The 13369-nt window shown below is 45.9% G+C and overlaps 1 protein-coding gene and 1 pseudogene across 1 annotated transcript in view; one reads left to right on the top strand and one right to left on the bottom strand.

The window, feature by feature from the left end:
* The window catches only part of INSC (INSC spindle orientation adaptor protein), a 69882-nt gene extending 67234 nt beyond the window's left edge, over window positions 1-2648 (top strand). The window contains exons 10-13 of the mRNA XM_075280984.1: window positions 640-706; window positions 1220-1375; window positions 1905-1981; window positions 2323-2648. Of these exons, the coding sequence (XP_075137085.1) occupies window positions 640-706; window positions 1220-1375; window positions 1905-1981; window positions 2323-2451 (429 nt within the window). The 3' untranslated portion in view covers window positions 2452-2648. The remainder of the gene's footprint in view (window positions 1-639; window positions 707-1219; window positions 1376-1904; window positions 1982-2322) is intronic.
* Window positions 2649-12951: 10303 nt separating this feature from the next.
* LOC142214718 (U2 spliceosomal RNA) lies at window positions 12952-13055 on the bottom strand (annotated as a pseudogene).
* Window positions 13056-13369: the final 314 nt, after the last annotated feature.

Genomic DNA, 13369 nt, shown 5'->3' with positions numbered 1-13369 from the left:
TGGATGCGCCCACCAGGGTAGCAGAGGATTGTCTGGTGGTCTTGGCTCTGATACAGTAATGGTCCAGCAGAAGACGCCCATATCTGAAGGGTATCAGAATCTCTTTCCCAGGAGTTGTCAGAATCCTTTCATCTGGTGGGTCCAAAGAACCGTCCGACACTGGTAAGGGGTCCTTATGTGGATCGTAGATCAGGGCCTTGGGCTAGTGCTCCTCCCCCTCTGACTACAGACGGTGCTCAGGTTATGTAGTCAGAGTAGCATACTACAAGCCGATACAGATTGGCATGGGGGTGGGGGGGTCCTGCATCTGCATTGTCAATAATGCGAATCCCTGCTGATAACAACTCCACCCATCATTGTGTAACAGCAACCGGATCCCTGATTGTCATAACATGATAAAAAATTCCAAATCTTTAGCTTTTTCGTTATTCCTATTTACCCAGGACGCAGGTTATGAATCTGATAACATGACATATGGTCAAGGATTATAAGACAATATCTACACAGGCAGAGCAGCGCCCCTCCCCCACTCTGATATTTCATTAGCTCAGTGCCATATAGGTGAATACCAGACGCAGTGTAATATACCTTTGTATATTTTCTTGTAATATTTATTTTATTATATTTTTTATTTTTTAGATTGTGACCATTTTAGCGAATCTCTCCATCCTGGACCAGAGCGCAGAAGAGATCCTGCAGGAGAACGGTAAATCACTGCGGTACACGAACATCAGTCGCCTCACACAAGGTTATAGGGGTTTCTCCAGCACTTAACCCCTTGGTGTTTGGCCGCTAACCCGCATACCTATGGCGGCGAGGTATTCAATCGAATGCTACTCGCTCATCTCTAATAATGACATGACTCTCCTGACTCAGTCTGTACAGTAAAGCTGAAGAGTGATTTGTGATAACAAGGAGTTGTCCCTCTTCCCGTGCTTCTCTGGTCAGTGGGGGATCTCAGGTATTTTGGGATTTGCTATTACATGGAAGATCATAGTCACTCTCTGCTGATGACTCTCCTTGGCAGGGTGTATTGCAGGGGCCACACTTTGTAATGTCCTTATAATGACTTGGCCTCGGTGTAATTGTTGGAGGGGGTCCATGGGTCTTTGCCAGGAATCCCATTTCCCTGCTGGATCATCTGTTCAGTCAGTGTGTAGATCTATAACTCTCACCAGTAATGACGCAGATCTCTGCTCTGTCTCTTCTCCTCACACAGGGGTGGTGGCGCTTATCAGCATGCTGACCGAGAAGACCCTGACAGGGAGCGCCGCCGAGGTGTCCGCCTGTGAACGTGTTCTACAGAAATCAGCTGTCACACTGGCACGCCTCTGCCGGGATCCGGACATCGCACAATCGGCCATAAAACATGACTGTAGGTCCACAGAACCAGAACAAGTCCACAACTACTGTACATGATTGTAACATAGTGAGGATGGGATGGCTATATATATGTGTATATATATATATATATATATATATATATATATATGTACGGTAGTACTACACACATACACTACTCCGAGAATGCACTGCACCCTGCTACACTGCGCTGAGTAACATGTGACATGAGACTACTGGTACATATAGATAATTATATGAACATATACTGGGCTGCTGTAATGGCACCTATAGATAATTACATGGCAGTACTGGTGTGTTGTACTGGTACCTATAGATTATATGGATGTATACTGGTGCGCTCTACTGGTACCTATAGATAATTACATGGCAATATACTGGTGTGTTGTACCAGTACCAATAGATAATTATATGGATGTATACAGGGGTGCTCTACTGGTACCTATAGATAATTGTATGGATGTATACAGGGGTGCTGTAGCGGTACCTATAGATTATATGAATGACGTGATGACGTGTATACCCCGTTCTTCACCTTGTAGGTATTCCGCGCCTCATTGCTCTTTGCCGCCACCCGGAGGAGAGATTCAGCAGTGACGCCGTCCTCGTGGCCTGTCTGGTAAATTTCTAGTCATAGCATATTGTGGCTGATAACAATGGAGAGGGAATACACTGACAGCCCCTGTCCCACCCTCCAGATCCCTCTGTCCCCCTACACAATACTATGTCCTTCTCTAGATTCCTCCGTCTCCCCAAACTCTTCTGTCCCATCCGCACCCCTCTGACTATATACTACAAACCCATTTGACCCCCTCCAGAACTCCCTGTCTCCTCCAAACTCTTCTTTTTCCTCCAAGATTGGAATTCATGTGAAATCCGTGTCTCGTATTCTTTTTTCCTACCTTGTAAATTCGCCGTATGAAAACCTTCCATTAACCCCTCATCTTCTGGATTTTCCAGGCAGCGCTGCGCAGATTGGCGATCGCTTTTCCTGAAGGAATTGATGATTCTGATCTGCAACAACTGGTCAAACCGCGACTCGTGGACTCCTTCCTCCTGTGCTCCAACATGGAGGAAAGCTTTGTATAGAGGAAGCCAAAAACCTGTGCCCCCCCCCCTCACCTGGAGACGGTTTACAGTAATGGTTGTTGCAGAGATCTGCTTACAGTGCCAGCCACAGCCCTCTCAGAAGACCCGGACCCCGGCAGCTTGAAGAGCGACCTCGTCGTGTTTCGTACGTTGACATTTTTACGTTTCCTCTTTTGTAATCTGATGTTTTGATAGATGCGCCAAGTATTTCTATACGGCATGAAAAATATACACAAGACGAACTTTTACAATAAAAGTGAACCGCAAAGATAAAACATGGAGTCCGAGAGTTTCGTTTCATTGTCAGATCTGATTGAAGTTCCAGGCCCAAAGCCTGAGGCTGCACTACTGAGACATTCTAAAAAATACATATCAGCGCAGTCTTGTCTTAGAGACGCCATCCGCACCCCTGTCCACACAACTATGGGCTCCACAATATGGTTTTATGGTCCCAATAGTGAAAAATCATTAGAACATCATGATATAAATAAGTGATACGGATACTGTAACAGTAAGCTGCGGCGGCGGGCTCCCATATTGTATACTGTGTATGGCTACAGCTTACTGCTATATGGAGTGATCTGCAGTATATATATATATGGATTACGGAACTACACAGTCCAGTCATATTAATGTGACCACCGCCTACTTATGATGTCACCGTTATATAACCAATCTCAGAAGCCACGTGTCATCAGCCATCTGAGTGCACTCATCATTGTGGAAGGCAGGATGGATCAACACAAGTATGCATCCTTGCAGACCATGTTCACCCCTACATGCAAAATGTTTTCCCTCAGGATGATAGGATCTACCAGCAGGACAATGCCACGTGTCATAAAGCGCGCAGTGTACGTGCGTGGTTCGAGGAGCACCAGGATGAGTTTACCCTCCTCCCTTGTCCAGCAAATTCCTGGACTCGAACCCAATCGAGAATCTGTGGGACCACCTCGATCGGGATGTTCACGCCATGGATGCTCAGCCACGTAACCTAGCGCAGCTGGCCACGGCACCCGAGTCGGCATGGCCAAACATCCCAGTGACATCATCACAACATCCCCTCTCTTACTGCAGGTCTCGCAGCGGTCCCCTCTGCCAAAGGGGGTTATTCGGGATTTCGACAGGTGGTGACATTAATGGGACTGGACTGTATATTCTCATTCATTGACAGCTCGAGCTGAGTGAACTGGTTCGGATCAAACCATATTTGACCTGAATTTTCCAAAAATTTTTGGTTAGGTCCCATAAACCACTATAATACTCTGAGGTCTCTCAGACCCTAGAATGTAACAAGGGGAGCCCTAGGGGAACACAATACACAGTTATATTCACCTTTTCTTCCTTCTGCAGGGCGTCCTTATGGTGTTTGGCGCCCCCTCTAAGATCTCATCCGGCCTACTGGGTGACGTCATACTCCTCACAACTGTGGCCTGTGATTGGGTCTCTGTGGTCACATGGGGCGTTCCAGCGTCATAACACTACTGTAAGTTTATACCATCTATTAGACGTGTCCCATAGTCTACGTGGTCTAGAGCGCCATTGGTATACAGAGATACGCTGGCTCCTTTTGCGGCTCAGTCATTATAATGGCGCAGCAGTAATTGCACTGTATCTGGTGTCGTCCAACCATACACAGGCCACGTGAACACCCCTCTGTCCCACGTTTGCCTCTCGAGTGCACCTGACATAGGGCAGACCCTGCAGCGATCACTACTACAGCCATAGAAAGGAAATTGCGCAGATCCGGCGCCATGGCTGCTGCTTTATTTAACATTGTGATGCACAGTGAAGAATGAAATGAATGTGTCGCCATTCCCTGTGAAGTGGAGACCTCAAAGGAGCGCACAGCGGGGGCAGGGAGTGATCATCGACGCAGAAGGAGACGGTAAATTATTAACTCGCTTCCCTCTTTCCCCGGAGACGCTCGAAAGGGTCCTATAAATAAGACAGAGGCCGCCTCCGCTGCTTTCTTCTCTCATCGCTCTGATCCTTAGGGAAGGAGACCCCTAGACTCATCATGGCCTCCGGACGGGTCAAGAAACTGTCCCTTACAAGGGTGGAGGACACGGCAGCTCTTCGGTGGGCGCGGGTCGTGAACCGTGGCGAGGACTCCAGAAACACGCACGTCATTAAAGTTCTGCAGAGAACGGCTGCGATTCATCAATGTGACCTGCGGAGAAAAGCCGTCGCCCTTAAGAGATTCCTAACGAAGGTGAAGGCGTCCAGTGGTTACGTAAATGAGAGCGAAACGCGGGAATCAGCAACAGGGGAATCTAGAGAGATGAAGGACACTGCCCCTAGGAGGCGCAACGCAAAGTAACAAGTACTGACGAGGCGACATTATTAATAACAGAGTCAGAGCGTATCCTCCGCCTGTTGTCAGATCACATGACCACAGGCGCACTGGGAGGAGTCTCAACGTTCTCATCAGGTGATTGACGGAAGTTTGTTACATTGTTACAGATGATTTCACTCTCGAAAAGTTCCGTTCACATTATACATTCAGTTTGCGCAGTTTTTAAGACCCGGCAGGTCGCGCTCTCTCGCTGCTGTTTTTGGGATGTTTTCCCCTCTGAATTCGCAAGTGAAAAACGAAGACTCTGAATTATCCCAGAAATGTTTCTCTAAATATATTGCTATGTTTATCAGGGGGCGCTTGTCGCCGTTTTCGGTATGCAGCGGTGCCGCAGCTTCGTTCGCCCGCTCTATAGGGAAATACTTGTTTGTGTCGGTGGAATCTGACAACTTATTAAATCTTTGTCCCAGTTTTCACGATCTCGGCTTGTTGTCACTTTATAGAATTGTTCTCATTTCCATCCACCCTGGAGGAGTCCTGCTCACACAGCTAATGCCTCGTGACAATGTATTAGTTTGGAGATGGCTTGTCATATTTATGCTTCGTAGTAACAACCTACAGTATATCGTATTCACACTTCTGTATTCTGCGTTACTCACCTTAAAGTTCCAAGAGGGGTGTCGCAGGAATCCGGACCCCTTGTGAGAGTCACGAACGGTACAATTGGTAGTATAGCGCAATTAATTGTATCGCTGTATTACGTAGACCATATATAGGTATTACAGTGTATATACAGAGCTGTTTTGTCTGCATATTACGTTGGTACTATTTATACACCGTATGGCAGTATTTTCATTGTGTAAACTTTTTCATATTACAGTACATTTTACACTGTGCACTGCGGTATTACACGGAGTGACTGGCTCTGCTACTTTTGTGTCTTACGGTGTATTACTTTGCACTTTACAGCGATATTTACATTGTCTGGCTCTGCTACTTTGCGTGTTACAATATATTATTTTTCACTATATAGAAGTATTTACATTTCTGCTCTGCTGCTTTTGCACTATGCAGTATATTATTGTGCCCTGTATGGGAGTATTTACATTGTGTAATTCTGTTACTTTTGTACATTACAGCAAATTATTTTGCACTTTTCAGTGGTATTTGCATTGCGTTACTTTCTTGCTTTTGCACTTTACAGTATATAGTGCACTGTATGGCGGTATTTACATTGTGTTACTTTATTACATTTGCACATTACAGTATACTTTGCACTGTATGGCGGTATTTACATTTTGTTACTTTGTTACTGTTGCACTTTACAGTATACTTGGCACTATATGGCGGTATTTACCTTGTGTTAGTTTGTTACTTTTGCACTTTACCGTATGCAATGCACTGTATGGCGGTATTTACATTTTGTTACTTTGTTACTGTTGCACTTTACAGTATATAGTGCACTGTATGGCGGTATTTACATTGTGTTACTTTATTACATTTGCACATTACAGTATACTTCGCACTATATGGCGGTATTTACATTGTGTTGCTTTATTACTTTTGCACTTTACAGTATATTTCGCACTATATGGCGGTATTTACATTGTGTTACTTTACTACATTTGTACTTTACAGTATATAATGCACTTCATGGCGGTATTTACATTGGGTCACTTTATTACTTTTGCACTTTACAGTATACTTCGCACTATATGGCAGTATTTACATTGTGTTGCTTTATTACTTTTGCACTTTACAGTATATTTTGCACTGTATGGCGATATTTACATTGTCTAGCTCTGTTACTTTTGCACTTTACATAACAAATTTGGGGGCATCAACAGAAAATACCGCACAAAGATCCATCTAATATTGTTCCCCTCTCCAATATTTTTGTCCCCCCATTCTATAGTGCCCCCTCACCCTCATATCGTTCCCCATATGGTCCTCACACCCCTGCATTGTCGCACTTCTGCTCCCACTACTCCCCCCTCGAGCTCCGGGACTCGCAGCTCGTTTGTCGGTAAAGACATAATTGGGTCTTTAAGTCTTTGGATAGACGCGGGGCGCCGCGCTCGTATGCAGATGTTGTGTTTGTGAGTTTTTGGCTCCCCCAGGACTCGGCACCTGCTGAGCATCAACTTCTCTGCAAACTCATCGCTGAAATTTTACCACCGGGAGAACGATGATTTCTCCGAGCAGAAACGACCTGTTGCCGCATATTATCCTCCCGCTGCAAATACCGCTAATGAGCTGATGGATTCGGGAGGCGCCACCTTACCTCTTAAAGGGCCAGCGCATGAACCTGAGCTGAAAGATCTCCCCAAGGTTAGGAGGCTTCATGCAGGCGACCGTGAGCTTTGTCAGTGTTGCTCATGACTTTCACATTGGGCACACTGACCCATTATTATTATTCCTGTCTCCTTTATGGGTCTGGAGGGGACTTAGACAAATATCATCCATGTGGATCCTTGCAACCTGAGACATTACTGATAGGTAGTAAAATTTAGGAACAATGTTCCCAATCCTTTATACTCCAGTCACATCCAGAGCTGAATCAAGATACATAATTCTGCTGTTACATTATATTTTATGCTAGTGTCACACCCAGAGCTGCACTCACAATTCTACTGTACCATTAAGTCTTATACTCTAGCCACATCTAGAGCTGCAATCACCTCTAGCTCCAGAATGATCCCCCAGTTGTGTATTATTATTTACATAAACAGTGACTTAGCCCAACCCTCTGCCCTCAAACTAACCCTTTTACCTTAACCTGACCTTACTGGCTCTAAACCTCTTTACAGTCATGCGCCCCTTTTAGCTACCCCTGTGGGTCCGCTGTCTGGGGGCTTCCTTTATGTCTTATGTCAGAGTTAAATATCCGAGATGTGCGGTTACATCATCTGTACACTCCAGTCACTTCCACTGCTGCAATGCGCTGAATTGACTTTAGTCACATCTAGAGCTGTACTGACAATTGTCACATTATATCATGTATTATGCTCTAGTTGCTTGCAGAGCTGCACTCGCTATTCTGCTGTTATGTGATACCTTTTGCTCCAGTAACAACCAGAGCTGAATATAAACACTTAATTCTTCTGTACCATCACGTCTTATACTCTAGCTACATATAGAGCTGCAATCAAACTGCTGTTTCATGTCGTATACTCCATAAAATATCCCAGCTCTGCAGTTACATCATGTTACGCTCCAGTCACTTCCAATGCTGCAGTGACAATTTTCATTTGTTGTTAGTTACATTATCTGTTATGCACCAGTCACATCCAGAGCTGTACAACTTTGCTGTTAGATCCTGGAAGCTGCACCAACTTTTCCGCTGTTATGTCACATCTTATGCTCCAGTGACTTCCAGAGCTGCATTCACGAGTCTGATAAATGTTTCTATACCAGACCAGTTGCAGAACGACATGAAACCTAGATGTATAGACACACTGCCATTGAGTAGCATTATCATTGCAGCTCTAGATGTGACCAGAGTTATATCACATCCCCTGTCTGTGACTCCTTTATATCCGGAGGTCTTGTAAGACTTTGGATCACTGCTGGAGTTTTCCTTTATTTGCTGTTTGATGTGCTGTGGCGCCACCTTCTGGCAGCTGATAGGTAAACACTTTGTTCACACTGGACTGGGAGATATAATATTACGGTTGTCACCATCCAGAGGCAGGAGGGTATATAGGTAGCAGATGCACCCGGGCCTGGTGACTGAGGGGTCCAGAGGACTACTGGGCCACACTAGTATTATAAAGGTCACCAGGCAGGTTGGTCCTTGTCATAGATTTTGCATTGGGGCCACTAATTCCCCATTGACATTACTGAGTGTGCTTCCGAGTTTGCAGCAGAATGCAGTTGGGTGACATCCGAGTGCGATCCGTTATTCATTCAGGTCGATGGGGGCTTCCAATCTGTTCTGGAGCACAATGGGTCCTACTCAATCCTGCTCCGTGTCACTGGAACAGACGTCCCCACAGACATGAACGCACCATGGAATGCACTCGGATGTCACCCCCAATGTCATCCGAGAATATTGCGCTGCAAACTCGGCCCCTCATCAGATGCACATGGGGTCGTGTACAGGGGGTCTAATATGTCAGCACCAGGGATAGACCAAGACACTGGAAGACCCCACAGGAATAACACACTCTGAGCTTGTATCTCCCAACCATCCCAGATTCAGTAGTACAGTCCCAGATTTCAGGTGCTGTCCTGGACAGAGGGCGATATGTCCCAAACTCAACTGTAGCTGCAGCCTGAGGACACAGAAAGAGTTGAAGACAATAGAGAAGAACAAGCTGTAACTCCCTGGTCCCCTTGTCATTGCTGTCAGCGGCTTGGACATGGGTGCAATGACATCTATAAGATCATGCCTGCCCTGGTAACAGCAGAAAGCAGAGGAAACCGACCCCAGGAAAACGGGCAAGGTTAGTATTAGGATTTTTTTTTTTTGCAAAATGAAATTAGAGGACATTATATGTGTGGAGGCGCTAAGGGGGTATTATACAGTGTGGGGACACTATGGAGGATGTCAGGACAATGCATTCCCCAGAGGTAAGCAAATTCCTAATATGCAGCTGAAAAATGACAGGATCAGCAACATAATAAGTGGCCTAAAATTCTACATTACTCTGGTTTGCACAGTTTAAGGCCACCCCGAGGTAGTAAACAGGTACCATGGACATAGCTGCTCGGAACCAAGGTAGCAACCCCAGAACAAGGTGCCCGAGAACACGTAGACTTGTAAGACCAGACCAGAACAAGGTGCCCGAGAACACGTAGACTTGTAAGACCAGACCAGAACAAGGTGCCCGAGAACACGTAGACTTGTAAGACCAGACCAGAACAAGGTGCCCGAGAACACGTAGACTTGTAAGACCAGACCAGAACAAGGTGCCCGAGAACACGTAGACTTGTAAGACCAGACCAGAAGAAGGTGCCCGAGAACACGTAGACTTGTAAGACCAGACCAGAAATATTATTGTGTGCAAGAGATTAATACATAAGTCAGGGTCAAAACCAGAAGAGTATGGAATAGCCAAAATAAATCAGAGGTCCAGACAAGAGTCAAGCCCGGGAGGTCACAGATAAATCCGCTTCAGCAAATGAAGGGTGAACCGGAAAAGACAAGCCAAAAGCAAAAAACAGGGATGGTACAGAGCCTAGTAAACTAATGAAATCACAGGCAGGTGTAACTACCCCGCCTCAGTCCTTGATGTCGTGCTGAACTACACCCCTGATTGGCTCTGTAGCGCAAACCACTGAACTGACCCAGCCAAAGTTTGGTAGGTATAGCAACCTTAAAGCAACATCCACGTGGCATCCATGCAGATGCCGCACAGAATCTCCCCCCATGCTGGGGGTATAAGAGCACCAATAGGCATTACACCATGTAAGGATCGAAATGACACATAATACTGTGTGAGGAGGGGTACTATGGGGGCATTATACTGTATGGGGCAGTAATTGGGCATTACACTGTGTGGGGACACTATGGGGACATTATAGTATGTAGGGGAACTATGAGGGCATTACACTGTGTGGGAAATACTAAGGGCAATATTATTGTATGGGGCACAAAGGGGAAAGGGCGTGGCTATGTAGGGTTAGGGGTGTGGTTTAACATAGAAATTTGTCATGGCATAGACAATTTACTACAGCGTTTCTGTCCTCTAACGGTTGAGATGTATGTGTCCTTCTTAAGCCAAATATGGTGTAGACAAGGAGCCAAGGGCCACATAAACCTGAAGCTGGGCCTGACCCTGAACCTTCTGCAAAATTAGATCTTAAAACCTAATGAACCAGAGACCTCCAGGAAAATGACATATAAATCCATAACTACCAGAACCACAAAACCACTAAAACCATTCCGTTCTAAACTCTGCATAGGAGATCCTCTAATGTAACCTCTATTGAAACTGCCTTGAATACTCGGTTTCCAGGGTTCAAATCCTAACAAGTACCTAAAGAAAAAAAAATTAATAAGGTTAAACTTTAAATTGATGGAGGATCTCCCAACAAGCCTTCTTATTAATATTCACGATACTGAGGGGAAGTCACTGTGCAATGAATTCTAATGATCTGACAGACGGGGGTAATGGTGATTAGCTATCAATGGCAGGAGACGTAATGGGCGCCGTGACACCAAATTTCCTTGTACTAAGTGTCTTCAAACGGTCTAATAAAGGCGCCCCCTGTGTCTGCCTGGTGAACAAGGAAACTGTACGAGATGCTCTTGCTTGTGCAGGAGGTACACTACCCAAAAGTAGTCTCTAAGAGTCTTTTTAAGGAAACCACTTTTACGCCCTTTAGTTCTTACTCATTCTGTGTTATTTTTGTTGGTTATATATATAATATATATATAGTTATTTAAGAAACAAATTTCTGGTTGTAAGACACTTGAAAAGTGATGAAGAATCGGGTATTAAAAAAAAAGCCAGACATGTACAAAAAGAGAAAAACATGGCCCGCACATCCCAATCTTATACATTGATCTAGTAGTGCTTCTCAGCAAATTCTACAATACTGAACATGAGGTTCTTAGTATACATATTGATCAAGGTGTATAAGCCCACTAGCCACTTCACGGCGACCTCTTTATAGTGGGTCCCTACTCTACTGGGTGTGGTGCCGCACAGCGACCGCCACAACCGCAACACGGCGCCCACAGGGCGAGCGACCCAGGCAACACCCCTGCCACCAGACCAAGCCCCCAGGGCTCCGGGCCGCGCCGCCCCATGGGCACCGCACCACAGAAGCAGCAGACACCACGCAACACCACACCATGTGAACAGTGGGACCCACTATAAAGAGGTCACCGTGAAGTGGCCAGTGGGCTTATACACCTTGATCAATATGTATACTAAGAACCTCATGTTCAGTATTGTAGAATTTGCTGAGAAGCACTACTAGATCAATGTATAAGATTGGGATGTGCGGGCCATGTTTTTCTCTTTTTGTATATTAAAAAAAAAGCCACTAAAGATTCATGGAAGCAGATGTGAAATCAAAAAGGTTTTGTTTTTTTATGCCAACACTGTGACACCAACGGTGTAATATCGTGGAATGTGATGGACAAGGCCGCAGGACATGAGTGGCGGATGTGGTGGTAGCTGTGGCATCATGAGTGGCAGTACGGCATGTAATGATGTGATGGACTATGCCACAAGGAAATGATGATTCTCATGAAGTACAACAATCCTGCAGCTACTGGCACTACCAATGAAACCGGAAATTGTGTTGCTGTTTTTTTTTTTTTTTTATCGAAGGTCTCCGTCTGTGCCAAATCAAAAACACCAAGTGCACGAAAAAAGTGTGGGTGCCACACTAAAAAAAACGTGCCCAGGATGCTTGCCAAAAAACGCACCCTTCCCCTAAAGGGGAGAGAGGTTCCTGACACAAACTCTTCCCCACAAGGACCAAAAGGTGACCGAGTGGGGTCGAGTATCCGAAAGGGCCATCTGCCGGAGCAGGATGGCCCTACCCAACACATCCGTTTTCCCCTCGGGCTGCCACCACCAAGGGTACTCAGGATTACCAGTCGCCAAGTTTCTCTCCGGGCTGCCACCACCAGAGATACTCCTTGGCTCAGGCAAGAAGTCTGCGCCTGCCCTGGTTCCCCAGGACAGGTCAGCTGAAAGAGGGGAGAGACCCATTACAGGCCTCATCCCCAGACACCGTCAGGAAGCGTCCCAAAAGGGTACAGCATCCCTTCGTCGACACACAAAAAGGTGACAGAGTGAAAATAAAAAACGTGAGAAAACATTTAAATAAGTGGTAAAGTGCCCTTTCAGAGCCCGGTTTACCGCCGGATCTATAAAAATTACTCCAATGCTGGTAAACCAGGCATTAAGGAGTGGTGTGCTCAAATGGTGTAATCCAGTGCCACGCAATAGTGCCCAAATCAGTGGGGTTCCCAAGCCCAGTGACTTAAGGCACCCTGGGGGCCACTCAACCCCCAGGGCACGACACCAGAGACCTTCGAGCGCTCCCCGACCTCCAGCCAAGATCCATGACACCCCCGGAAGTGCCATGTGGTCGTGTTGCCAGCGTCAGCAGTCTTCATCGGTCCCCTACAGTGGTCATTCACCCCACTGGCAGAACCGATTACTAGTCGCATCCCCCAGCAACATGCCCAAAGTGGTTCTCACATCCTCATCTTCCACAGATTTCGGTCTACTCCCAACCGGTGGGCCCTAGTCCAGCACCTCCGGCGGTTTCACGTACTTTCTGCTTCTGATAAGAACAGATACTACACTTGATCTTAGCCAAAAGGCCGAGAAGCGAACACAGTGATATCTCTCTATATACAGGTAATGTAGTAGATGTCACCGGCAGTCCTATGTAACACCACAGATAACACAGTGATAACTCTCTATATACAGGTAATGTAGTAGATGTCACCGGCAGTCCTATGTAACACCACAGATAACACGGTGATATCTCTCTATATACAGGTAATGTAGTAGATGTCACCGGCAGTCCTATGTAACACCACAGATAACACAGTGATAACTCTCTATATACAGGTAATGTAGTAGATGTCACCGGCAGTCCTATGTAACACCACAGATAACACAGTGATAACTCTCTATATACAGG

Source organism: Leptodactylus fuscus, chromosome 7 (genome assembly GCF_031893055.1).
Source record: "Leptodactylus fuscus isolate aLepFus1 chromosome 7, aLepFus1.hap2, whole genome shotgun sequence".
Lineage (NCBI taxonomy): Eukaryota > Metazoa > Chordata > Amphibia > Anura > Leptodactylidae > Leptodactylus > Leptodactylus fuscus.
The sequence above is the reverse complement of the archived record's forward strand: the minus strand, read 5'-3'. Positions and strand labels throughout refer to the sequence as shown.